The sequence below is a fragment of the Thalassophryne amazonica genome, chromosome 17, assembly GCF_902500255.1.
Source record: "Thalassophryne amazonica chromosome 17, fThaAma1.1, whole genome shotgun sequence".
NCBI lineage: Eukaryota > Metazoa > Chordata > Actinopteri > Batrachoidiformes > Batrachoididae > Thalassophryne > Thalassophryne amazonica.
This window is the reverse complement of record NC_047119.1, coordinates 30,505,959-30,530,875: the sequence shown is the minus strand read 5'-3', so window position 1 is coordinate 30,530,875 and position 24,917 is coordinate 30,505,959. Positions and strand designations below refer to the sequence as shown.

Here is a 24,917-nt window from a genome sequence, read left to right as displayed (position 1 = left end):
CTGCGGATTCCCCCCGTGGTGTTAAGCTGCTTTGTCTTTTTTTTATTTTGTTTTATGCTCAGAATGTGAATATTATTGTACGGGGTCACCAAAAAAAAAAAAAAGAAAAGAAAAAAAAAGTCAGATTATTATTATTTTTTTCGTTCATACATCCATATTGTGCTTATGCATACAGTATATACTGTGGTCCCTCACTACTAGGAATCAGTTACATTTATTTCATATGTTGGATCAATTGGCATCAATCCACTTCTCACAACTCCAGCTCCCACTTGGTAAAACTGCTTATTATTGCATGCACTTTAAGGACAAATTCAGGTTGTGAAGTGAAGCATGAATCTGTCTTTTTTTTTTTTTAGCTGTTTGTAAATAAAAGTGGTCATAGCTTTTTTTTTCTGTTAGCCTATTGATTCTGGACCATAGAGACAGACAGAACAACAAAAGGGCAAACTCCCAATACTGCATAGGTATGACAAGTGTGGTCCATTCGGTGATGGAAGACGGCTCCCCTTTTATGCATGAACAATATAAATCAATGCAAGCCCATCACTGGAAAATGAAGCAGTATAGAAATTTTACTTAGAGGCATCATGGAAATAAATAAATTAATTGTACTTACAAGTGCATTTAATAAAAAATATATTTTCTTACCTTGAATTGACAATTTCGGGACAGAATGTCCTTTAAGAGCTTTGAGCTCTATATGCAGACAAGCTTAACAGCATTCACTGAGTCACAACAATGTAATACTTAAATATCTGCCCATGCATGTAAAACATGGTCTTAAAAATGAATAAAGAAATGGATATTGAATATCTCAGCAAAATGTAAAAGATTCACAACAATACAAATTCTATTTGCAGAGACCATAGAGCAGGATAAATGAAGTAGCACAATAACAGACAAATAAACAAACCAGTTGAATCAACTTCAACACTGCAGAATGTTGCGCTCGTTGCGCTGACTCGCTGCAAGGCGACACACTCAGTGACGGTGGCACTGCTTCCTTGGTGACACACGATCACATGAAGAGTCAGCCCTCTAGAATCATCTATCTGCCTCTATGTTCTGAACATAAGCGCCATATTTGATAAGTTCACAAATGCCTTTATTTAAGTTGTGCCTGAATTAGATTTTAGTTATGTGTTTGATATATGTATTTTATTTAGTGACGCTGGCACCACTTTTTTTCCCATCTAAACTTGTGAATCATTTAATGTTCACTAATCAAAGTTCTTGTAAAGGAAAATGGTGAGAATTGTGCTGTATAACTTTTGATATGAATATTTGTACATGAGACTATAGCTAGAATACACAGAGACAATGATAACAGAGCTTAATATTTGCTTTGGGTTATTTATTTATTTTTAATATAGACGTGGTCATAAAATAACTTGTTATATTGTTAAATCATTTATTAGACTATCAGATTGTATCAGTGCTGATAATTGGAACCACAGATTTCCTGCGGTATCAGTGCGATGATATTTTACAGATCATCGGTTTGACAACAGTGAGTGTAACAACGTGTGGGTCCAGATTGAATAATTAGTGTGTAATGATCAGATTTACATTTTATTTACCATGTTCATTATGGTCATTGAACAGGTTGCACAATGTTTCCATTTGTACTGAATGGAAAGACAATTGTTTGGTGCTTAATTTCTAATACCACCTTTAGCCTTGTAGTTTTTTGTCTTGAAGAGAATAACAATTTTTAAATAATGTAAACCTGAAGCATCTCCACACCCCTCAAAACGCTATAATTTTTTCAAATATTTATGACATATTTGGAGTACCCCATGCATTCTTTAAAAGAGAGAGAGAGAGAGTGAGAGAAAGAGGTATATGTTATCACAGGTGATTTTGAAACTTTTAATGTGGTGGTCTTGAATGGAACCCTGTACTATTTTTAAAATTCAGAGCCACAACAAGTAACGTTCAATCATATTACACACAGTGCTGAAAGGAAGATGTCCCCTCATTTATAAAATGATTCCAAACAGAGTAGATGTTGATTATAACGTTTTCTAATGGCAATAGGACTGATTTTACATTTGTGGAAATCTACGTTATGAATTTGTCTTTGACCAGAGTGTTTTGAAGCTGAATGACTCCTTTAGATTTTTCAGCTGTTTACATTTTCACAAAATTTCTGGAATTTACTGAAAAAAAAAAAAAAAAAACAGTTTCTTGTATGCAGTAAAGACCTTTTGTGTGGTCACAAATAACTGAAGTCTTTTGGACAAATGGCACGGGAGACGCGCTGCACGTGGCGGGGGGGTTTCAGCGTGCCGTGAATGAGGTTGGTCTGAGAGCTTCAGAACAGCTATGAGCTTAATTTGTGTGAGTTTAAGTGACTAGAGCGATGTATTTAGTTAGAATAAAGGGGACTTTCCTAAACGAGCGTATTCACCATTTCCTGTGCAGTTCAAAGACAAAATAAAAATCATTCTGTTGAAACTATGAGTCCACATCCTGCATCTAATGACAGTGCATTTCTTGTTGTTTGTGGTTGAGTTTTCTTGTTATGTGGCATGTCTCACTCGATGTCTTTTGTTTGGCCTACATTCATTTACTGTTTGTTGCACAGATAAATACAGGTCAAAGCAGTGAAGGTAACACTTTACACTAAGGGTGCTTTCATAGACATTATTGAATGCAGCAATAAGCATTAATAACCAGGTAATTAAGCATTAATTAAGGTGTTTAGTAATCATTTATTACTGGTAATTTTGTTAAGTAATACATTAACCCTCAAGCGACCGAGTGGGGTTATTTATGACCCCCCGCATACATTTTTGTGCACCATTTTTCTAATTTTAATTGTAAAAAAGTTTCCTACCATGAATTTGTCAATCCATTTGTCCTGCATTTGTTCATAAAATTTTGCAAGGATCGGCCAAGCCATGTGGCAAATATAATCCTTAACTTGCGCGGGGTCACTTTTCGACATTATAGCTTCAGATGGTATTTAATTTGCCAACTCGAATCATTATATTCTACTGTTTTGCAAGGAATCAACAGACCTAAAATAGCAAGATTTACAGCTGCACAAGCATTGAGACTGATTCTTGGTGCCCAGAGTGAAGATGAAAAGGATGATGGACAAATATATTAGAGACTGAAATAAATATGAAGAACCCTAAATCAATCATTTACATAGAAGCGTTCCATTATAAGTCAGCGGGGTCATAAATAACCCCGCTCGGTCATGTTAGTTGCAAGCTTGGTCGCTTGAGGGTTGAACAGTGAATGAAGAGTTAATTGTGTTTAGATATGTGTTATTAATGGTGCACATGTAAGTTAATGCATAATAATCATTTGGTTTGGTTAAGAGTGGTCATGTTAGCAATGCACGGCAGCACACTGGTTTAGTGGTTAGTTATCAGTGGTGCAGCACACTGCAAAGGTTCCAGTTTTGCTTCCATCCTGGTCTTTTCTGTGTGGATTTTGCATGTTCTCCCTGTATTTGCGTGAGTTTCCACTGAGTGTTCCGGCTTCCTCAAAGGCCTTGTTTACATTCCCACCCAAAGTTAGATTTTTAACATATCCAGATTGTATCTAACTTGATTTATTTATTTATTTTTTTTGGCAAGTCTGGACAGTGAAAAAGCACAAGCGATTTAATTTTTCCAAGTGGATTCAAACCACATACAGATGTGGCATTTTTGCTAATCCATTTCAATATGAATGTGGTAGTCGCTCAGATAGGATTTCAAAGTACCTCTATATCACTGACACCACCACACGAACAACAATAACATATGTTTTCCAGAGAGACAGAAGTTGATTCAAGGTGCCTTATCTGTGGAGTTGGAATAAGTGGAAAAAAGTTGAAGAAAATGGTCAAAAACAACAGAGCATGAAGGAAAATAATAAACCGTGGACGGACGAGGAAACAAAGTGGCTGTTAGCAATCTTGGCTCCACATTACCATTTTGGACAAAAACAGGCACAGTTTGCTGTCATCCATGTTTTTCCTGCACGTAGCCTGTTACTGTAGCAATCAGTATGGATAAGTGTGGACACACAGATCGGACCTGGTCACTTGCTATGTAAAATGTGTACAGTCAGTCGGTGAGCTCTGATTTTAATCAGATTTGCAATAAATAAACAAGATTATTTTATATAGCGCTTTTCAATCTGAGTCAGAAGCTCAAAGCGCTTTACAATGATGCTTCACATTCACCCACACTGATGTCAGGCTGCTGCCATGCAAGGCATTCACTATGCACTGGGAGCACCATGGAGACTAATAATAATAAATCCAATTTGAACTGGCAGTGTAAACAAGGCCACCTTCCAAAGACATGCAGTTTGGGTGAACTGGTGACTTTGAACTGACCATAGGTTTGAGTGAGAGGATGAATGTGTTTGCGATACACTGGCATCCTGTCTAGGGTGTACCTCGTCTCTTGCCAAAAGACTGCTGGAACAGGCTCCAGCTCCCCTGTGACCCTTAAATGGAATAAGTAGGTGTAGAAAATGAATGAATTAATGTATAAATATCTTGGTTAACATGAACACTATTAATACACAATTATTAAACACAATTAATTAACTAATGTTAATTAATGTGCCCTTGTTGTAAAGTGTGACACCTCAGGGTAGCCAGACTCTATGTGTCTGCTGATTGGGGCTTTTTTCCTGCCTTGTATATGTTGGCAGGAATCAGACTTCAGTTTCCTTGAAATGTTGACATCTGCAGTGCCACCTGCTCACCACAACTCCTCTTTTATCCCCTGGGCCACCTGGAAAGCCCCGAGGATGGCGGAGGGGTGGTTAGGTTTTACCTGAAGTAATGCTGACAGGGTTGTGGTACAGTGAGTTTCCCCTGACTTTTCTCAAGCAGTCAGTGGTTTTATAGCAATACGGCATCTAGTGAAAGTGATCAAAACAAAAATGTGATTGCCAAGTGAGAACTTTCAGCTCCACAGTGCAAATACTGAGAGTAAAACAGTCTTATGTGACCTGAGCTCTCACTTGTTCCCAGTCTGAGGGAGCCCCCCTAAAGTGGTGCACAGAAACTGCATGGGGGCACAATTATAGAAAAAAATGTATCATGAAAGTAGATTGAATTAATGCATTTTGTAGAGACTAGTTGGTGGCACCCAGGTGGTTAGTGTGCTTGGCTACAGTGCAGAAGGTTCCTGGTTCAAATCCACCTGTGTCACATGTCTCCATGTAATGTGGAGTTGCATCAGGAAGGGCATCTAGCGTAAAACGTGTGCCAAATCAACATACAGATCCACCTTAGATCTGCTGTAGTGATCCCAAATGAAAACAAGGGAGCAGCCGAAGGGACTTACTTTGTAGTTGGTGGCACCCAGAGAGTGCATACTTCCATCCAAGATGAATAGTCCCTAACTTTTTCATTGGGATCTACTATAGTGCAAAGTCAATGTATGAAATGAAACTAGGTCAAAAGTGCTTAAAGAGCACAGTGATGCCACACCCTCATTTCAAAATATTGGGTATTCAGAGAAAATGTTATATGAGCTTTTAAGAAGTCAAGTTCACTAACAGGATATCAAGGTGTAGTCGAGGGGAGGAAGGTCTTCAGTTTGGTGGGCTCAGGATCTCATTACTGCCTTTTGCAGACGATGTGGTCCTATTAGCATAATCAGCCTGTGACCTCCAACACTCATGCAGCCGAGTGTGAAGTGGCTGGGATCAGGATTACCACCTCTAATCTGAGGCCATGGTTCTCAGCAGGAAACCAATAGACTGCCTACTCCGGGTAGGGAAGGAGGTCTTGCTCCAAGTGAAGGAGTTCAAGTACCTCGGGGTCTGGTTCATGAGTGAGGGGACAATGGAGCATGAGATTGGCCAGAGAATCGGCACAGCAGGGATGGTATAGGGAACCATAGTCTAATTTGAGGGTGGCTGCTAAAGGCGTAAAATAAAAGAGCATAATGCAAGTTCTGGGGACAGCCCTCATCTGCCCCCATCAGAAACATGGCACTTTCTCTGAGTTTTTGGGCAAATTACACAGCAAATAAGTGAAAATGCAAAGAAAATGAGATGATGCAGTGGAAAGTGTACATGTGTTGTGGTTTGTTTGTGCCCCAGAGCTCAAACATGTTGAGGTGGTCGTGCAGGCGAGAGACCGCAGCTACTCTGTCAAGGGGTGTAGGCTAAAACTTACCGACACAACCTCTCCCATTTTGTGTGGTCTTCCCTTCTCCACTGGGAACTGAAAAAACCTGCACTTTTCGCGACTGCCTCGGTGATTGCAGCTGAAAACAAAACAGAACACCATCTTTCCGTTAGAAGTGATGCTATGTTTGTGCAGTCTGTTCGCGGAAGTGGTCAAATCCTGCGATATCTCGTAGGGGTTCAAACAAGACTGCAGTTCCCTGTTGCATTTGCTTTACTGGAATGTTCTGATGAAAGGGAGCTGAGCCAAAAGGAGAAGCTCTCGATCTACTGGTCAATCTTCGTTCCTACTCTTGCCTATGGTCATGAGGGTTGGGTCATGACTGAAAGAACTAGATTGCGGGTACAAGAACCGGGAATGGGTTTCCTCAGGAGGGTGACTGAAGTCTCCCTTAGAGCTAGGGTGAGAAGTTCGATCATCCGTGGGGAGCTCGGAGTAGAGCCACTGTTCCTTCGCATTGAGAGGAGCCAGCTGGGTTGGTTCAGGCATCTGGTAAGGATGCCCCCTGGGTGCCTCCCTAGGGAGGTGTTCCAGGCTCGTCCAGTTGGGAGAAGACCCCGGGGAAGACAAGTTTGGGGTCTCTACTAGAGCTGTTGCCCCACGACCCGATCCCGGATAAGTGCTTGAATATGAGTGACGTGAGTGAAGTTCACTAACAACAAAATGTCTGAACTCATTTCCCTAAAATTATCATGGGACCAGAAATTTGACCTTGATCTCTAAACCTTCACTATTGACTAATTTATAAATTACATCACTTCTTCTCAAATAAAGGCCCAATGTACCTGCCAAGTTGGATACAAATCTGTTGTGTGATCAGTTTCTGAGTGAACCCAATAATGCAAACAGTAACCACACAGGATATAAAGGGAAAACAAAGGTGACTTACTAGAGGAAACATCCAGTCCAACAAACAGGAGTCCAATAAGCACAAGAAGAGTTAGTGTAACACTCAAATAAACTCAGGCAGTGGAAGGTAACAAATAACCAGGGTTAGAAAACAAACACATACCAAAATTAAGTGAATGTTATCCCATATACCAGGAACCTTCAGTCATACGCTATATATAACTTTGTATGTAATTTCCTAGAAACTGATGTGTTATCATATTATCAACCACAAACAACTAAAGTCACCTACTGCCTAGATCTGACTAACCGCTGAGGCGACAGGGCTGATCGCAGGCTGTTACTCATGAATCTCATGTTTCCATTTGATTCTACTGAAAAGTTTTCAAAAAGAGACCGGAAATAACCACTCTTAACGTCGACCCCAATGAATCGCCCCTTTGCTGTATTTGAATGAAAGTCAACAATTCAACCCATCTTCACATGAAATTAAAATTGATCAATCAATCAATCAATTTGAATAAATTTAAAGAATCACAGTTTTAACTTGCAGTGATGAATTGCAGAAGGGAATAGGTTTCCTGGGAACTATTTAAAGACAAAATCAAGAGTGCACAACTAATCCAAAATCACTTTGTAATGATATGGGTCTTGCAGTGTAATAACAATCTGCCCGGTTATTGCATGCTTGTTGTCATTTTTTTATAAAGCATAGCAATTGTCAAAATCACTCCTGACCAAACTCCTAATTCAATCAGCACCTGTTTTAGGGCAAATAGGCCAACAGAACACGCCATCACCACTGCTCTCCGCAATGCCCTGTGCCACCTGGAAAAACCTGACCTGACCTTCTCACCCCTAATTTCTGACTGGATTAAAAAGTTTCTGATGGGCTGTCTACAAACAGTGAGAGTTTGACCCCACAGATCCTCCACCCTGATGCTCAGCACTGGCTCTCCTCAGGGCTGTGTCCTGAGCCCCTTCCTATATGCTATGTACACATATGACTATGTCCCCGCCCACCCTGCTAACATCATCGTCAAGCTCACGGAAGACACAACAGTGGTGGCACTTATATCCAAAAAACATATTTTCCCATATTGGCAAGATGACAGAACTATATAATACACAGTCTGTCACATGGATCAGAATACAGTGTTATTACTATTTCATAAAACCACATAGTCACATTGGACTGTTACTGTTCTCCCTCTACATTTATCAAAACATTTGACTTCAACAATTTCTGCTTTTTTAACAACTGACAGTGTCTTAAAATAATCAAAAATAAAATTTGATACAAGTAAAGCCACACCTGCTGTTCATTAACTCATCAGTATCACTTTTAGTCCTCAGGAACACTGATTTGGTTTTAATTCAGATTGTTATTCACTTGTTTAAATGGGACATGCAATAACAAATTTTTCCATTCAGTGCTGACGTCAGCATTTCTGGGGCACTCATAACTTACGTGTCATGCAAGACGACACATAAATGTTTTTCACATTGATATTTGACTTCTATAAGCATATTAAATATTTATCAATTTTCCTCCACATGAATATTTCACACCCATGTAACAGAAAGAAACCATAAAATGCAGATTTAGCAGCCTAACATACGAGGGCTGTCAATAAAGTATAGGTCCTTTTTATTTTTTTTCAAAAACTATACGGATTTCATTCATATGTTTTTACGTCAGACATGCTGAACCCTCGTGCGCATGCGTGAGTTTTTCCATGCCTGTCGGTGACGACATCTGCCTGTGAGCACTCCTTGTGGGAGGAGTCGTCCAGCCCCTCGTCGGAATTCCTTGTATGAGAAGTTGCTGAGAGACTGGCGCTTTGTTTGATCAAAATTTTTTCTAAACCTGTGAGACACATCGAAGTGGACACTGTTCGAAAAATTAAGCTGGTTTTCGGTGAAAATTTTAACGGCTGATGAGAGATTTTGAGGTGATACTGTCGCTTTAAGGACTTCCCACGGTGCAAGACGTCGTGCAGCGGTCCCAGGCGCCGTCGTCAGCCTGTTTCAAGCTGAAAACCTCCACATTTCAGGCTCTATTGATCCAGGACATCGTGAGAGAACAGAGAAGTTTCAGAAGAAGTCGGTTTCAGCATTTTATCCGGATATTCCACTGTTAAAGGAGATTTTTTAATGAAAGACGTGTGGATGGATTGCAGCGTCGGCTCGCATCCGCTGCGACGCTCCGCACAGGAAAAACACCTCTGTTGAAAGCCTTAATGACAAGTTGGAACATGTCTGTTATGTGTCGGACGCAGCTCGGAGAACCGACCAGCGTTTGAAGGACCCAGTATGAAATAAGCAGAGCACGGTACAAAGGCTAACTGAATTTAATACATAACATAAGTGAAAATGTAATAACAAAGGTGCGGCCTGCGTGGTGCGCTCCCAGCAGCGCTAACGGTCCGGAGCCAGAAGCTGTTTCGGACCCAAGGACCCCCGCCGACACCCCCCAGGTGGCCGCAGCACCGAGTCTGTGAAAGAAGGAACCATTATGTGAGTCCACACTCTACACACAGAACACTTAAAGGTGTACAAACAGCAAACACTTCCTGGCTTGATTACTGATCAGCTTCCCAACCTGCAGGCATGGAACATCCCGTTCACAAAACTCCACCGCAGTGGAAGCTGATACATGACTAACATACAGCTCAATACAATAAGGTGTGAGGGACCCACATTTACTGACTGTATAACTGTTAGTCACAAAATCCAACGTACCTCAGGAAGTGTGCTGACGAGCGTGAGACCTCACCCCCTCCTCTTTCACAGACCGTGCATCAAACCTGGACATTCTCAGCGTCCGCTGCTGATGAGATGGCTCCCAAGACGACGATCTCACCCGTCTGGTCACAAGGTCGAGTCTCTGGCAAATACACACTGTGCACTCCAGTCTTAAATGCCAACATGCTCCAATCCATCCAGATGCACCTCAGCTGTGAGTCCTGACGAGTCGCAGGTGATCAGGGTGGGGTCCTGACAGCCTCAGCAACACAGCCACTCAGTCCCAAATGCACGCCACCTGGGAGGAAAACAAACAGACAAACAAACCGGCAGCCAGGCCCCCCCCAGCCATATAACAGTACCCCACCCTCACGGGAAGCCTCCCGGCGACCACACACACCTGGCCCAGGAGAAACACCCCCCTCCAGGGACCATGGCTGGAAACCGCGTCTGCGTTCGTCCTCCAACAGACTGGTTGAACTGGCTGCATCTTTGCCTTTGTTTGACAGTCTCAGCACAGGTGTGGCCAGGAGTTCCTACACCTGTGCGGTCAGCCTTTAACCAAACATGTGTGATTAGTCATAACACAAAACAACCAAAACACCCCCCCCCGCCCCAGGGGACCGTCCCATCAAACCCCAGGGAAGGGGAGAAAAGAAAAACAACCCACATGTAAACTCACAAACAAAAATGCCAAAATACCCCTCCTCCTCCCCCCCAAACGACACGCAGGGACCAACACCCCCCAGAGGGCCACCCGCCAGCTCCAGGAGTAATAACCACGGCCGAGGTCCCTCTGGGATCCACCGTCACCCACGGGGACTACCAGCGCCCCCCAGAGGACCACTCGTCAACCCCAGGAGACGCCTCCCCTCACGACCAATGGACCCAGCCCCGGCCGTCCACGGCTAGATGGACCCAACGCCTTTTCCCCCCCAGAGGACACCACAGTCAAACCCTGAGGGCGGAAACTGGGGGAGGGAAAACAAAAAAAACCCCCAAACCCCCCCCCCCCCCCCTCCCGGGTGCAGAGGCCACCTGGGAAACGCCCAGCACAACCTAACCGCACCCCTCCAGCAATGCCGACACTACGGCACACCCGGCTGGAGTCAGAGGAGAAGAGAGGGCACAACAAAAAACAAAGAGAAAAAACAACCCAAATACCACCCCATCACCCCCCCAGGGGACCGCTCCATCTAACCCTGGGGATGTGAAACAAAAAGAAACAAAAGAAAAAAAAAAACAGACCAACACACAGTTGTTTGGGTCCCCGTTTTTTTTTTTTGTTTTTGTTTTTGTTCTTGGTTAGCAAAGGCTACAGGGTCACACCCCCAGACAAATAGTGGACAACAAAAAAGAAAAGCCCACACAAAAACCAACTCAAAAAAACACCCACACAAAATGAACTAACACAAAACAAATCAGTGAGTTATACCGTCAAGCTCAACCAAATGGAACACACCTGTTCCTACTCCAGAGCTTGACGGTACCGTGATTCAGTCACCACAAGGGGGAACCAGAGTGCTAAAAATGAAAAAACCCCTTGGGCGACAGAAAAAAACAAACGAGCTGCTTTTGTGTGCGCAGCTGAGTGCAACACACAACCAAAATGTGCTCAACTAAATAACGCCGGAGCTGATACAACAGACGCAGTAGTTACCTTTCTCCGGGGAAACGGGGCTATGACTGTAACACAGGAAGCCCAGCGACCCGTGCTAACAGAGCTCCGCCGTGCGCGTGAACCCATTACAAACGCACTCTTGCAGCTCCCGTTGACACCTCCCATCCGGTCGGAGTGTGGCGCGAAGCCGTCGCCAGTCACACTCCACCACGATCCACGGATGAGGCACAACACAGGAACACGGCTGCAAGAGAGCACAAATTAGTATCCAGTAATGGGTCTCAAACACGCACCTTCCGGGCGGAGAGCCCCGCAACTGATCCGGATAACCACTGAACGTCTGCTGCCGCCTTCCCGGCGCGTTACCGTCTCTGCTAACGCTGGGTCCGTGATGTTTGGCCAGAGATATGAGTTATGTGTCGGACGCAGCTCGGAGAACCGACCAGCGTTTGAAGGACCCAGTATGAAATAAGCAGAGCACGGTACAAAGGCTAACTGAATTTAATACATAACAGTGAAAATGTAATAACAAAGGTGCGGCCTGGCGTGGTGCGCTCCCAGCAGCGCTAACGGTCCGGAGCCAGAAGCTGTTTCGGACCCAAGGACCCCGCCGACACCCCCCAGGTGGCCGCAACAACCGAGTCTGTGAAAGAAGGAACCATTATGTGAGTCCACACTCTACACACAGAAACACTTAAAGGTGTACAACAGCAAACCACTTCCTGGCTTGATACTGATCAGCTTCCCAACCTGCAGGCATGGAACATCCCGTTCACAAAACTTCCACGCAGTGGAAGCTGATACATGACTAACATACAGCTCAATACAATAAGGTGTGAGGGACACCACATTTACTGACTGTATAACTGTTAGTCACAAATCCAACGTACCTCAGGAAGTGTGCTGACGAGCGTGAGACCTCACCCCCTCCTCTTTCACAGACCGTGCATCATCAAACCTGGACATTCTCAGCGTCCGCTGCTGATGAGATGGCTCCCAAGACGACGATCTCACCCGTCTGGTCACAAGGTCGAGTCTCTGGCAAATACACACTGTGCACTCCAGTCTTAAATGCCAACATGCTCCAATCCATCAGATGCACCTCAGCTGTGAGTCCTGACGAGTCGCAGGTGATCAGGGTGAGGTCCTGACAGCCTCAGCAACACAGCCACTCAGTCCCAAATGCACGCCACCTGGGAGGAAACAAACAGACAAACCAAACCGGCAGCCAGGCCCCCCCAGCCATATAACATGTCCAGCTGTTAAACAATTTCTCATATACTCACTCCACTGAAAGCCATCAAAAGCCGCCTGGATTTTACAAATGGTTATCAACATGGAGGTGTTTTTCCTGTGCCGCCGCACCGCGCCGGCTGCGTCCTCCCGATGCGCGGACCCGTCCGCACATCTTTCAGTGAACAAACCAGGTGCTTATTAAAAAGCTTCAGTGTTCTAACGCAATTCAGAAGCTCCCATGAACAGTATGAAATCAAGGACTGAGACATCGCCTGGTACGGTGGAGCCGGGGGCCCCACCCTGCAGCCAGGCTTGTGGTTGGGGCTCGCGCGCGAGCGCCTGGTAGTCGGCCTTAGCCTACGGGGCTTGACCGGGCCCAGCCCAAAAGAGCGATGTGGGCCAACCTCCTGTGGGTTCACCACCTGCAGAGGGGGCCATGGGTGTCGGGTGCAGAGAGGACTGTTGGCGGTCAAGGGTGGTGGCCCAGCGGCCCGTCGGGTCCGCGCTCCCAGCCTCTGGCTGTTGGGACGTGGAATGTCACCTCGCTGTGGGGGAAGGAGCTTGAACTTGTGAGGGAGGTTGAGAGGTACCAACTAGATAGATAGAAGGTCTCAACTCCATGCACAGCTTGGGCTCTGATACCCAACTCCTGTAGAGGAGCTGGGCGATCCACTTTTCTGGCGGTTTGCCCACGGAGAGAGGGGGGCAGGCTGGGGTAGCATTTGCTTATTGCTCCCCAGCTCAGTCGCCATGTGTTGAGTTCACCCGTGAATGAGAGGGTCGCATCCCTACACCTTTGGTTGGGGACAATGTTGTCTCGTCTACGGGCCGAGCGGCAGTGCAGAGTCCCGACCTTCTTGGAGTCCCCGGGGAGGAGTACTAGATAGTGCTCCACTGGGGATCCAATATTCTCCTGGGGGACTTCAACGCCCACGTGGTGGCAACAGTGAGACCTGGGGCGGGGGGGGGGGGGGTGATCGGGAAGCACCGGACTCCCCGATCTGAATCCGAGTGTTCAGTTGTTGGACTTCTGTGCTACCCACAGTTTGTCCATCATGATCACTTGTACTTGCACAAGGGTGTCCATAAGTGCACGTGGCACCAGGACACTCTGAGCCGGAGGTCGATGATCGACTTGTAGTTGTATCATCTGACCTTCGGTTACGTGTCTCGGACACTCAGGTGAAGAGAGGGGCTGAGCTGTCAACCGATCACCACCTGGTGGTGAGTTGGATCTGCTGGGAAGGGATGAAGCCGGTCAGACCCTGGCAGGCCCAAACATATAGTGTGTGTCTGCTGGGAAAGACTGGCGAAACCCTCTGTCAGCAAGGTCTTCACCTCCGGGGAGCTTCTCCCAAATCCGGGGGGAGGTTGGAGACAGGGAGTTCGAGTGGATCATGTTCTCCACCTCCATTGTCGATGCGGCCGCTTGTAGCTGTGGTCGCAGGGTCTGTGGTGCCTGTCGTGGCGGCAATCCCCGAACCCGGTGGTGGACACTGGAAGTAAGGAATACCGTCAAGCTGAAGAAGGAGTCCTACTTGTCCTTGTTGGCAGGTGGGACTCTGGAGGCAGCTGACAGGTACCAGCAGGACAGGGCAAGCGTGCTGCAGCCTGTGCGGTCGCAGAGGCAAAAACTCGGGTCTGGGAGGAGTTCAGGGAGGCCATGGAGGAGGACCATGGTTCAGCCTCGAAGAAATTCTGGCAAACCGTCCGACACCTCCGGAGGCGGGAAGCAGCTCCCCACCAATACTGTCTATGGTGCGGGTGGGGAACTGTTGACCCTGACTGGGGATGTTGTTGGACGGTGGAAGGAATACTTCAAGGATCTCCTCAATCCCATCGTCATGTCTTCAGAAGAGGAAGCAGAGACGGGGGTCTCGGAGGCGGACTCATCCATTACCCAGGCCGAAGTCACCGAGGTGGTCAGAAAGCTCCTCGATGGCAAGGCTCCTGAGGTGGATAAAATCCGTTCAGAGTAACTTAAGTCTCTGGATGTTGTGGGACTGCCTTGGTTGACATGTCTCTGCAACATTGCGTGGTGGGCGGTCAGGGACAGTGGCTCTGGATTGGCAGACCGGGGTGGTGATGCCTCTGTTTAAGAAGGGGGGACCAGAGGGTGTGTTCCAACTACAGGGGGACCACACTCCTCAGCCTTCCCGGTAAGGTCTATTCCAGAGTACTGGAGAGGACAATTCGACCGATAGTCGAACCTCGGCTTCAGGAGGAGCAGTGTGGTTTTCATCCTGGTCGCGGCACACTGGACCAGCTCTACACTCTCCATTGGGTTCTCGAGGGTTCATGGGAGTTCTCCCAAACAGTCCACATGTGTTTTGTGGATCTGGAGAAGGCATTCGACCGTATCCCTCGGGGCACCCTGTGGGGGATGCTCCGGTAGTACGGGGTCCTTTGCTAAGGGCTATCCGGTCCCTGTACAACCGCAGCAGGAGCTTGGTCCACATTGCAGTAGTAAGTCAAGCCTGTTTCCAGTGCACGTTGGCCTCCGCCAGGGCTGCCCTTTGTCACCGGTTCTGTTCATTACCTTTATTGACAGAATTTCTAGGCGCAATCAGGGTGTAGAGAGGGTCCAGTTTGGGAACCACAGAATCTCATCCCTGCTGTTTGCAAATGATGTGGTTCTGTTGGCTTCATCAAATCAGGACCTTCAGCGTGCACTGGAGCGGTTTGCAGCCGAGTGTGAAGCATCTGGGACAGAGATCAGCACCTCCAAATCCAGGGCCATGGTTCTCGACCGGAAAAAGGTGCCTTACCTTCTTCAGGTCGGTGGAGTGTCCTTGCCTCAAGTGGAGGAGTTTAAGTATCTCGGGGTCAAGTTCACAAGAGATGGACGGATGGAGCGTGAGATTGACAGACAGATCAGTGCAGTGTCTGCAGTGATGCGGTCGCTGTATTGGACTGTCGTGGTGAAGAGAGAGCTGAGCAGGGGGGCAAAGCTCTCGATTTACCAATTGATCTACGTTCCAATCCTCACCTATGGTCATGAGATTTGGCTCATGACCGAAAGAACAAGATTGCGAGTACAAGCGACCGAGATGAGTTTCCTCCGCAGGGTGGCTGGGCGCTCCCTTAGAGATAGGGTGAGGAGCTCGGTCACTCGGGAGGAGCTTGGAGTCGACCCGCTGCTCCTCCATGTCGAAAGGAGCCAGCTGAGGTGGGTCAGGCATCTTTTTCGGATGCCCCCTGGACGTCTCGCTGGAGAGGTGTTCCGGGTATGTCCCATTGAGAGATGGCCCCGGAGAAGACCCAGGACACACTGGAGGGACTACGTCTCACAGATGGCTTGGGAACGCCTCGGGATTCCCCTGGAGGAGCTGGGGGAGGTGTGTGTGGATCGGGAGGTCTGGGCGGCTTTGCTTGTGCTGCTGTCCCCGCGACCCGACCTCGGATGAAGCGGAAGAAAATTGATGGATGGATGTTCTAACGCAGTATTAGTGATATCTATTTTACACACACATAAAATTTCTTGACAACGCCTCTGGATAAATATCACCGTTTTCTTTTCCATCTTATAGTGAAATGTTTTCTGTGGAAATAAACTTTTATGAGTCCTACCTTAACATCAAGGCAATATTGTTTATTGTTCTGATATGAATCGTATTATTTTAACTTTTACTGCAAATTACATTCTTTCCCATGTAATAATACGTGTTGCCGGCCCGTAAGTGGACCCCTGACCCTCAGTTTGAGACCAACTCCCATAGCGTGTCTCCAGCAAAAGCGATGACGTTTAACAGTAATAACTGGTGGTGTGACAGCTATTTCCTTTGTCAATACTTGGAAAGTCTCTCTAGTTCCTCACGTTGAGAGCTGGTTCCTCCTTGAACACCATCTAAATCCCTAGAGATGCATCACTGCATTTCACGATGAAGTGTTCTCATGTTATCACAATCTTCAACTACTGCCCACTTTGACGACACAGATCTGCTCTATATGCGTTAAAAAGAAATTTTCTGATTGAGAAATATCCTGTGATGTCTGTTTCCGGTGCATCAACACCACAAGAAAAAGAGAAATCTAACAGACTCAAGTGAATTGTTTTTTGTTTTTTTTAAATACACTTTTTTCTTATCTAGTTGTATGATGTATGCAAACCACATAAAAAGAATGAAGCACACAGCATACAACACCTGCTGTGTGCACTCTACTTTTACTTTGTTGACCTCTTGACCTCTGGGGGAAAAAAAGAAGTGTCTTCATGCACTGTGTCAAAAAGGAAGGAGAATATCAGTTATGGTTAAAGATATCTGACATCTGATAAAATGAGTGGGTTGATATTACTGGACAAATTTAGCAACATGAAACAAGTTGTTCTTTTTTATTATTTCTAAAAAGAAAAAAAAATAAAAGAAGCTGTAAGTAGTGTTTAAATATACTTTGTGCTGCACAGGTGTATTGATCAGACATGCCCAAACGTGCCTGCACTGGGAGCTGGCATGTGGGGACAATGCACACTGAAAGATGGAGAGTCAGAGAGAGAGAGAGAAAAGTGCATATGAAGAAACAGGAAGAAATTCTGGGAAATTTGGTTGCCTCACAAACTGCACGTCATTTCCTCCTGTGACAAATGTGTGGTTTGTGTCTTTAAAAAGTTTTAAAGGAGTGTGATTATGACAAGAAGCGTGCAATCTGCCTGTGACACTGAGAGGAGAATGAATGGTCATGTGAAGAACATGCATTTTCAACTGTTCAGGGAAACGGCAACAAGTAAGTAAAACCTTATTAAAATTCACAGCTGCATGCCAATATTATTTTATTTTATAAAATATGCAGGAGTAGCTTTTTTCCTTTTCAATGCTGTGAAATTAAACATTAAAAAAAAACTTTGTTCTAGCATCATTCAAACAAATTTTCATTTACAGCTATTAATATTAATACAAACCTGACAGTGAATTATTGTCCCAACTGGTTTTATATCTTTTGTTTTTTCAAGATCTCTTTGTAGATGTGCTGTAGTAACTTGAAGTGACCGCTTCCTTTCTCCACAGCATTATTCTCCCTGCTTCTGCTTATGGCCGTCACTTCAACGAAAGCTACGACAGAGGGAGACGACCAGCAGTGCGGCAATTCTCTGCAGCTCTCCTTGAAACTCACCAGAATCATACATAAGGAATCTGGCGACCTCATCAAAATATACGTGAGTCTACAGAAGTGTACTTGTTTATTTGTCTGTGTCAAAAGGGTCATAAACCTTGTCAGCAAAGCTAATAATAGTTTCTACATGCCTCTGAAAGATATCGCATCGTTTGTAGCTGTAAATTGAAGTTATAGAACTTTTTTTTAAAAAAACAAACAAACTTTTCCTGGAAGTGACCTGTTTCTATAGCTGTTGCTTTAAATTGAAAGGAGGTGCTGCTGGCCACGCCCCCTGTCCATTGTAACAGAGTGTGTGGGTGTGTGTCAGAGGAAACAGTTTTCCACGTGTCACTAAAGTCTAAAACAAGCCATTTCAGGCCTGAGTTGATTTCAGAAGGATAGTATTTAAATGCACAGACAGAATTTTGCGTTTTTAAAGATTTTTAACGTGAAATCTCAACCAGATTTTGCTGTTAAAGTTAGATTGCGTATACTTTTGCACAGTACAACCCCTTTAAAGTGTCATACCTGCACACTGTGCAAAATATCACTACGATTGTGCGTTTTATGGTAAAAGCAAATTTTGCAGACATTGTTTGAGACATAATTTAAAAAATTAGGAGATATCATGCCAAGCTTTTTTTTTATCAATGTAATTGTAGTTGGAATAAAGTGTGCATGTAAGAAAACATAGAAAATAACACTCCCTATGTTAAACAGATACAAGTGTTGTTCTCTGTGTTTTCTTACACGCTCACTTCATTTCAACCACAATCATAATTACCATAATTTCTCGAGTGTAAGTAGTGTTGTTTTTGTTGTTTTGTTTTGTTTTTTACTACTTTGGGAGGTTCTGCGACTTATATGCTGGTACATGATGGGTGTGGTATTTGTGCTGGAGACCCTCCTGTCCTCTGCACCAACAGCATTCCCTGTATAATCGTTTTGTGAATTGTTCTGTAATTTATGTCTGTAGCATGGCCCAAGCAGAGGATCACCCCTTTGAGTCTGGTCTGCTTGAGGTTTCTTCCTCAAAGGGAGTTTTTCCTTACCACTGCTGCTCTGGGGGTTAGTAAGGTTAGACCTTACTTCTGTGAAGCACCTTGAGGCAACTCTGTTGTGATTTGGCGCTATATAAATGAAAATAAATTGAAAAATTGTACAAATTATATAACAAAAATTGACACATTCCTTATTAATAATAGTCGTAATGAGTATTTACATAGAACTTTCAAAAGAATGAAATCACTCAACAAAATAAGTGATAGAAATAAGAGGATAAATGCCAACTGTAAAAAGTACACTACAACAATGCACAAAAAAATCCCAAATTAAAGGGCTGATAATACAGGAAAAAAAGTGCGACTCATATAGATTTTTCCTCTTCAAGAGACATTTTTAGCTGGTTTCGAATTATACTGTGGAAAATATGATACATATATAACAATGTCTGTGTAAAATTTGGTGCTTTTACCATAAACCATGCAATCGCTTCATGTTTCAGCCCTGCTATACTGGAAGGACTGTGTGGTCCAACAAGTAACTAATTATCTTTTAATCCCCTTTTTCCAGAAAGAATCTCAAGGAGAGATGTCAGAACTCTTCTGCAAGGTGCCAGTCAGCGGTGTCCCAGACCCCAACATCTCAGGTTTGGAGTCATCAGAGAGAATAATGAGCATCTACACGCAACTCCAAGGTTACTTCCCACATTTAAAGCGAGTGCACGAGCAGCAGACGGACTTACAGCCTTCCTCCAGCCCGCTGCTGGACATGATGACGACGGTCAGCGACCGCAGCAGGACTCTAGCTGCTCTCATAAGCAATCTTTACCAGAGCCTTTTCCCAAACCTGCCTGTCCCAGAATCAGCAGGGGGCTTGACGCCGCTACCGCCATCTCAGAATATTTTCCAGCAGAAGGTCTACGGTTGCGTGCTACTCAAGAGCTTTAAGGAGTTCTTGTCAAATGTGTCTCGAGAGCTAAGGACTGTGAGAAGCCAAGTGTGCCGAAGGAGTCCAGAAATGAACTTCACCTTGTGAGGACGCCCTGAGGCGGGTCTTAGACAGCAAATCACCAACTGCATTTACTGAGATAGCAGATAAAGACTTAAAGAGATCAAAGCGGCCGGTGCATCACTTATGCAAAGAAGCATTTATTTATGATATTTAATATTTATTTTCTTGTTTGTAATATAGAAATGTTGCATGAATGTACATTTATTTCTTTGTATATTAATATGCCTAATATATTATGGAAATTTCAACATATTGCAGATGTAAATTAATTTGCTGTATATACAGTTATTAAAATATAATTTGCAGCTGTACAGATATTCTCATTTTTATCTCACTAATGTTCAAGCTAATGCTGACTCATAACATACCCTTGATTTTGATATCAAATTATTCCTAACATACAAAATGATTTCCTTTTTGCATTGCATTATACAATTTGAAAGATGGCTACTTAGTTACATTACTTCATCACTTAAGTGTAACCGTTTTGCTGAATTCTTAGTGAAATATACTGAGAGCACTCACAGGAATTTTCAGAAAAATCTTTTCACTGGACCAAATATAAACCAAGGGTCTCTGCTTAATTAAACCCAAAATCTGCTCCCGAGCCTCACTGAAATACAGCAAAGGTTGTTTTCATTAGGGTTAAAGGTCAAAACATGCATTTTTGGTCAATTCAGCCCTATATCTGCCTTGAGGCACAATGGTGCCGGTTTCTTGATTCCATCATATGGCACGTATGAGTCTACGACTGCCCTGGAACTGAATCCAGGTCTATGTACTGGTAGTACAACTCCTTTAAAAAGAACAAAAGTTTAGGGGAGGTGATGGTTTACTAGTTAAGGCATTGGGCTTGAGACCAGAAGATCCTTGGTTCAAATCCCAGCCTCATTGGAAAATCACTAAGGGCTCTTGCGCAAGGTCTTTAATCCCCTAGTTGCTCCCGCTGTGTAGTGAGCACCTTGTATGGCAGCACCCTCACATCGGGGTGAATGTGAGGCATTACTGTAAAGCGCTTTGAGCATCTGATGCAGATGGAAAAGCACTTTAGAAATGCAGTGCATTTACCATTTTATTGTAGCAAACAGAAATGAGGGGTCTCCAAGTCATTCAAGACCAAGGTCTCATCTTCAGCCTCAGTGGTTACTGAGACCAGGGTAATGGCTTAACTTTGTTGTCTCAGTTTATGACTAAGTGCTCCATTGGCACTTGTAGACATTGTGCAAAACAGACAACATTTTATTGCAGCATATTTGTATCCGGAGCACTATTGCCCAGGATCCATCACGTTGTTTTTAAAGCAAATCAGGAAGCTGCTGAGACGCTGACCGTGTGATATCAGCTACCAATGACGCATGTCTTCAACATAAGGCCGCATCAGATAGGAAAGATTTGATGAAACAGGCGGCCCGTCTGGCCAGTCACAAGGTGTGGGCCAGAGAACTGTAAGTGTTTACAGTGTGTGGTGTCATAGGGATATATGTGTGCAGGTAGTGGAAAGTCAAGAAACTTAAAGTTAAAACTTCAGAAGACAGTTTATGTGCCATATACAAAAGGCAGACTATTGGCCTGTAATCTTCGAGTTTTTAATTCACCAAACTTTACTCCAATCACAAGCTCTTAGGAAACTGGAAGTTACCGGAGGATTCACTCTGGGTCATGAATCAAGTTCCCAGTTATAACTCTGTGTTATTTTAAGCAGGACCACAAAGGGCACCTCAGGGCGAAGGATATTCGCAAGACTGCATTGTTTGATCATTTTCACTGCTCGCTTTATAGTTTTTAGGACTCTAAAAGCAGCTGCAAGTCATCACTTTCAAATACTCCAAATCCTATCACGTGCACAAAATTAATGCCGGTTTGTGGAAGACAGAACCCAGGTCCTGAAGCAAGGACTTTGCTAGTACAAGTGCTGCTCAATCATGACTTTAAGGGCCCTTAAAATCCAGTCATATCAGTGGATGAAGGTGAAAGGTCAGGTCAGGGAGCATTCTCTGGGAACACATGGAGCTGCCTCCACCCATGCAGAAAACTGGTCCATTCCCACCTCTGAATGTAACAATGTATGGGGGATTCTTAGACTACGGGCATTTATGTCCTTTGATCATACTGTATGAAAAACAGAAAAAAGGGGAAATTTCACACTTTTATAGTTATCTTTACAATGAAAGTGTGTTAAGAAATTTGTTCTATTAGTCTATGATGACTTTTTCACCTTTTTTACAGCATCATTATATGCAAATATTGCCGTTTTGTGCTTGTCCCACACCCAGACTTTTGATCTTCAATGATAAAAATGAATAGTAAAGAAACATTTTTTCTAATGTTTTAAAATATCTCTGAATAAAATATCAGTAAAATAATCAAAACATAATTGGGGTATTCAATGTCATACAACTGTTGTGATTTTTTTTTAAACAAAATGTAGTTGTCCCACACTATTGCCGTAATTTCCTCCACAACACTGTAATGTCCCTTAACAGTTTGTATGAAAGATTGTTTGGGTAGTTTCTATGGAGATAAACAGTGACATCAGAGCACATGTATATAGCGCCAAATCACAACAAACAGTTGCCCCAAGGCGCTTTATATTGTAAGGCAATGGTGTGGTGGAAATTACATTTACAAGGCCAATAGTGCCCGTAGTTAAAGAATCACCCGTATCTGCTGCAGCCAGGTGAAATGGAGGACTCCACCAGAGGGCACACAGTGTACTCAGACTTACAGAACTGCGTTCTAAAATTTTACTAATCTCTTGCAGGCTGTTCTGACAAGCATATTTGTCGCTGTGTAATGGCAACGACACATCATATAGATGGGGGTAATTGCGGACCTGATTACACAACTTCTCTTCAAAACTGGCCATTTTTTGTTGCAGCTGATCATCCAGACACTGGCCCCTATTGTTCATGGGTATATTGCATCTTGCGGATGTACGGTGCACCTAGAAAGTATTCACGGCGCTGTACTATTTCCACATTTTGTTATGTTACAGCCTTATTCCAAAATGGATGAATTTTTTTTATTTCTCAAAAGTCTACACACTACCTCATAATGACAAAAAAGTTTTTTCCACAGATTTTTGCATATATATCGCTTGTACATAAGTAGTCACAGCTTTTGCCATGAAGCTCAAAATTGAGCTCAGGTGCATCCTGTTTCCACTGATTATCCTTGCAATATTTCTACAGCATAACTGGAGTCCACCTGGGGTAAATTCAGTTGATTGGAGATGATTTGCAAAGACGCACACCTGTCTACATATACGTAAGGTCCCACAGCTGAAAGTGCATGTCAGAGCACAAACCAAGCATTAAGCCAAAGGAATTGTCTGTAGACCTCTGAGACAGGAGGCACAGAAGGGTAAAGAAAAATTTCTGCTGTGTTGAAGGTGTTAGTGGCCTCCATCATCCGTAAATGGAAAAAAATTCTGATTCACCAGGGCTCTTCCTGGCTGCATATCTGAACTGAGCAATCGGGCTTTATAATCATGGAAGTGACCAAGAAGCCGATGGTCATTCTGTCAGAGCTCCAGCTTTCTTCTGTGGAGAGAGGAGAACCTTCCAGAAGGACAACCATCTCTGCTGCAATCCACAAATCAGGCCTGTATGGTAGAGTGGCCAGACGGAAGCCACTCATTAGTAAAAGGCACATGGCAGCCCACCTGGAGTTTGCCAAAAGGCACCTGAAGACTCTCAGACCATGAGAAACAAAATTCTCTGGTCTGGGACAAAGACTGGAGGAAACCAGGCACCAACCCTACAGTGAAGCATGGTGGTGGCAGCATCATGCTGTGGGGATGTTTTTCAGCAGCAGGAACTAGGAGACTAGTCAGGAGTGAACGAAAGATGAATGCAGGAATTTAGAGAGACATCCTGGATGAAAACCTGTTCCGGAGCTCTGAACCATCACCTCAGACTGGGGTGATGGTTCGTTTCAACAGGACAATGGTCCTAACCACACAGCCAAGATATCAAAGGAGTGGCTTCAGGACAACTCTGTGAATGTCCTTGAGTGACCCAGCCAGAACCCAGACCTGAATCCGATTGAACATCTCTGGAGAGATCTGAAAATGACCGTGTACTGACACTCCCCATCTAACATGATGGAGCTTGAGAGGTGCTGCAAAGAGGAATGGGCAAAACTACCCAAAGATAGATGCACCAAACTTGTGGCATCACGTTAAGAAGATCTGAGGCTGAAATTGCTGCCAGCGGTGCATCAACAAAGTATTGAGCAAAGGGTGTAAATACTTATGTACATGTGATTTTAGTGTTTTTTTTTAAATAAATTTGCACAAAAAAAAAACAAAACTTTTCATGTTGTCATTATGGGGTGTTGAGAGCAGAATTTTGAGGGGGAAAAAGAATTTACTTATTTTGCAATAAGGCTGTAACATAACAAAATCTCGAAAAAGTGAAGTGCTATGAATACTTTCCAGATGCACTGTATAGCGTTAAGTTCAGAGGATGTGCGCAACTGATGCAGCAAACGGCCTCACAATACATGAGACAGCCATCATGTGTATGTGAATGTGCAGTTAAAAGCAAGTATGTAAACACTAAACACACCTCAACTGAGTCTTACTCAGTAACCGTTCCTTTGACGGTCGTTCCAGTGATACCCAAGAATCCTCTGATGAGACATTGGTTGGGGGTGGGAGAGATTGACATTTCAGTTGCCATAAAACATGATGACACAGAGAAAATAAAAGAAATACTTCAGTTTCCTCACTCTGTGGAACTGTAGCTGCCTTTCTTTGGAGGACAGTGCACATTATGAAGGGAACAGGAGATGGCTGTTTGGAGCATCATCTATGGAAAAGACAGAACCACAGGAGACCCTGCCCCCCCACCCCCAGTGTTCACTTGGCGGTGCTGAGAAATCATCATTGCATGGTGGCACCAAAACCTCTGCTAGGTTAACAGAACAAAATTAAAATGTGCAAACAGCACTGCCTCCCACTTTCAGTATTTTTTTTTTTATTGTGTTAAAATATGAGCTTTTAATGGAACACTTTTTCAGTGAGAACAATTTACAGTAATTTCTCTTCTGAATTTTTGTTTTCTAAACATAAACAAAGAAAGTGGCCCAAAGTGCCATAGTCCCCATCATGCACTGGGACTGTAGTGCATTAGCAACTATTGATATGCTTTGCAAGTTGCCAGTGATGGTAATTATTATTTTGTGCTACAT

At 44.0% G+C, this 24,917-nt stretch overlaps 1 protein-coding gene and 1 long non-coding RNA gene across 2 annotated transcripts; one reads left to right on the top strand and one right to left on the bottom strand.

The window, feature by feature from the left end:
- Nucleotides 1-358: 358 nt before the first annotated feature.
- Nucleotides 359-18,256, bottom strand: LOC117529781. The gene is made up of 3 exons (XR_004566101.1): nucleotides 18,245-18,256; nucleotides 16,126-16,131; nucleotides 359-509 (listed from the first exon to the last, which is right to left on the bottom strand). It is a non-coding gene; the product is annotated as an uncharacterized LOC117529781 (long non-coding RNA).
- Nucleotides 17,111-20,032, top strand: LOC117529780. Its single transcript, XM_034192640.1, has 3 exons — nucleotides 17,111-17,339; nucleotides 17,621-17,769; nucleotides 19,281-20,032. Exons 1-3 carry the CDS (start codon nucleotides 17,243-17,245, stop codon nucleotides 19,743-19,745), a joined length of 711 nt encoding a protein of 236 aa, XP_034048531.1. The 5' UTR covers nucleotides 17,111-17,242; the 3' UTR covers nucleotides 19,746-20,032.
- Nucleotides 20,033-24,917: the final 4,885 nt, after the last annotated feature.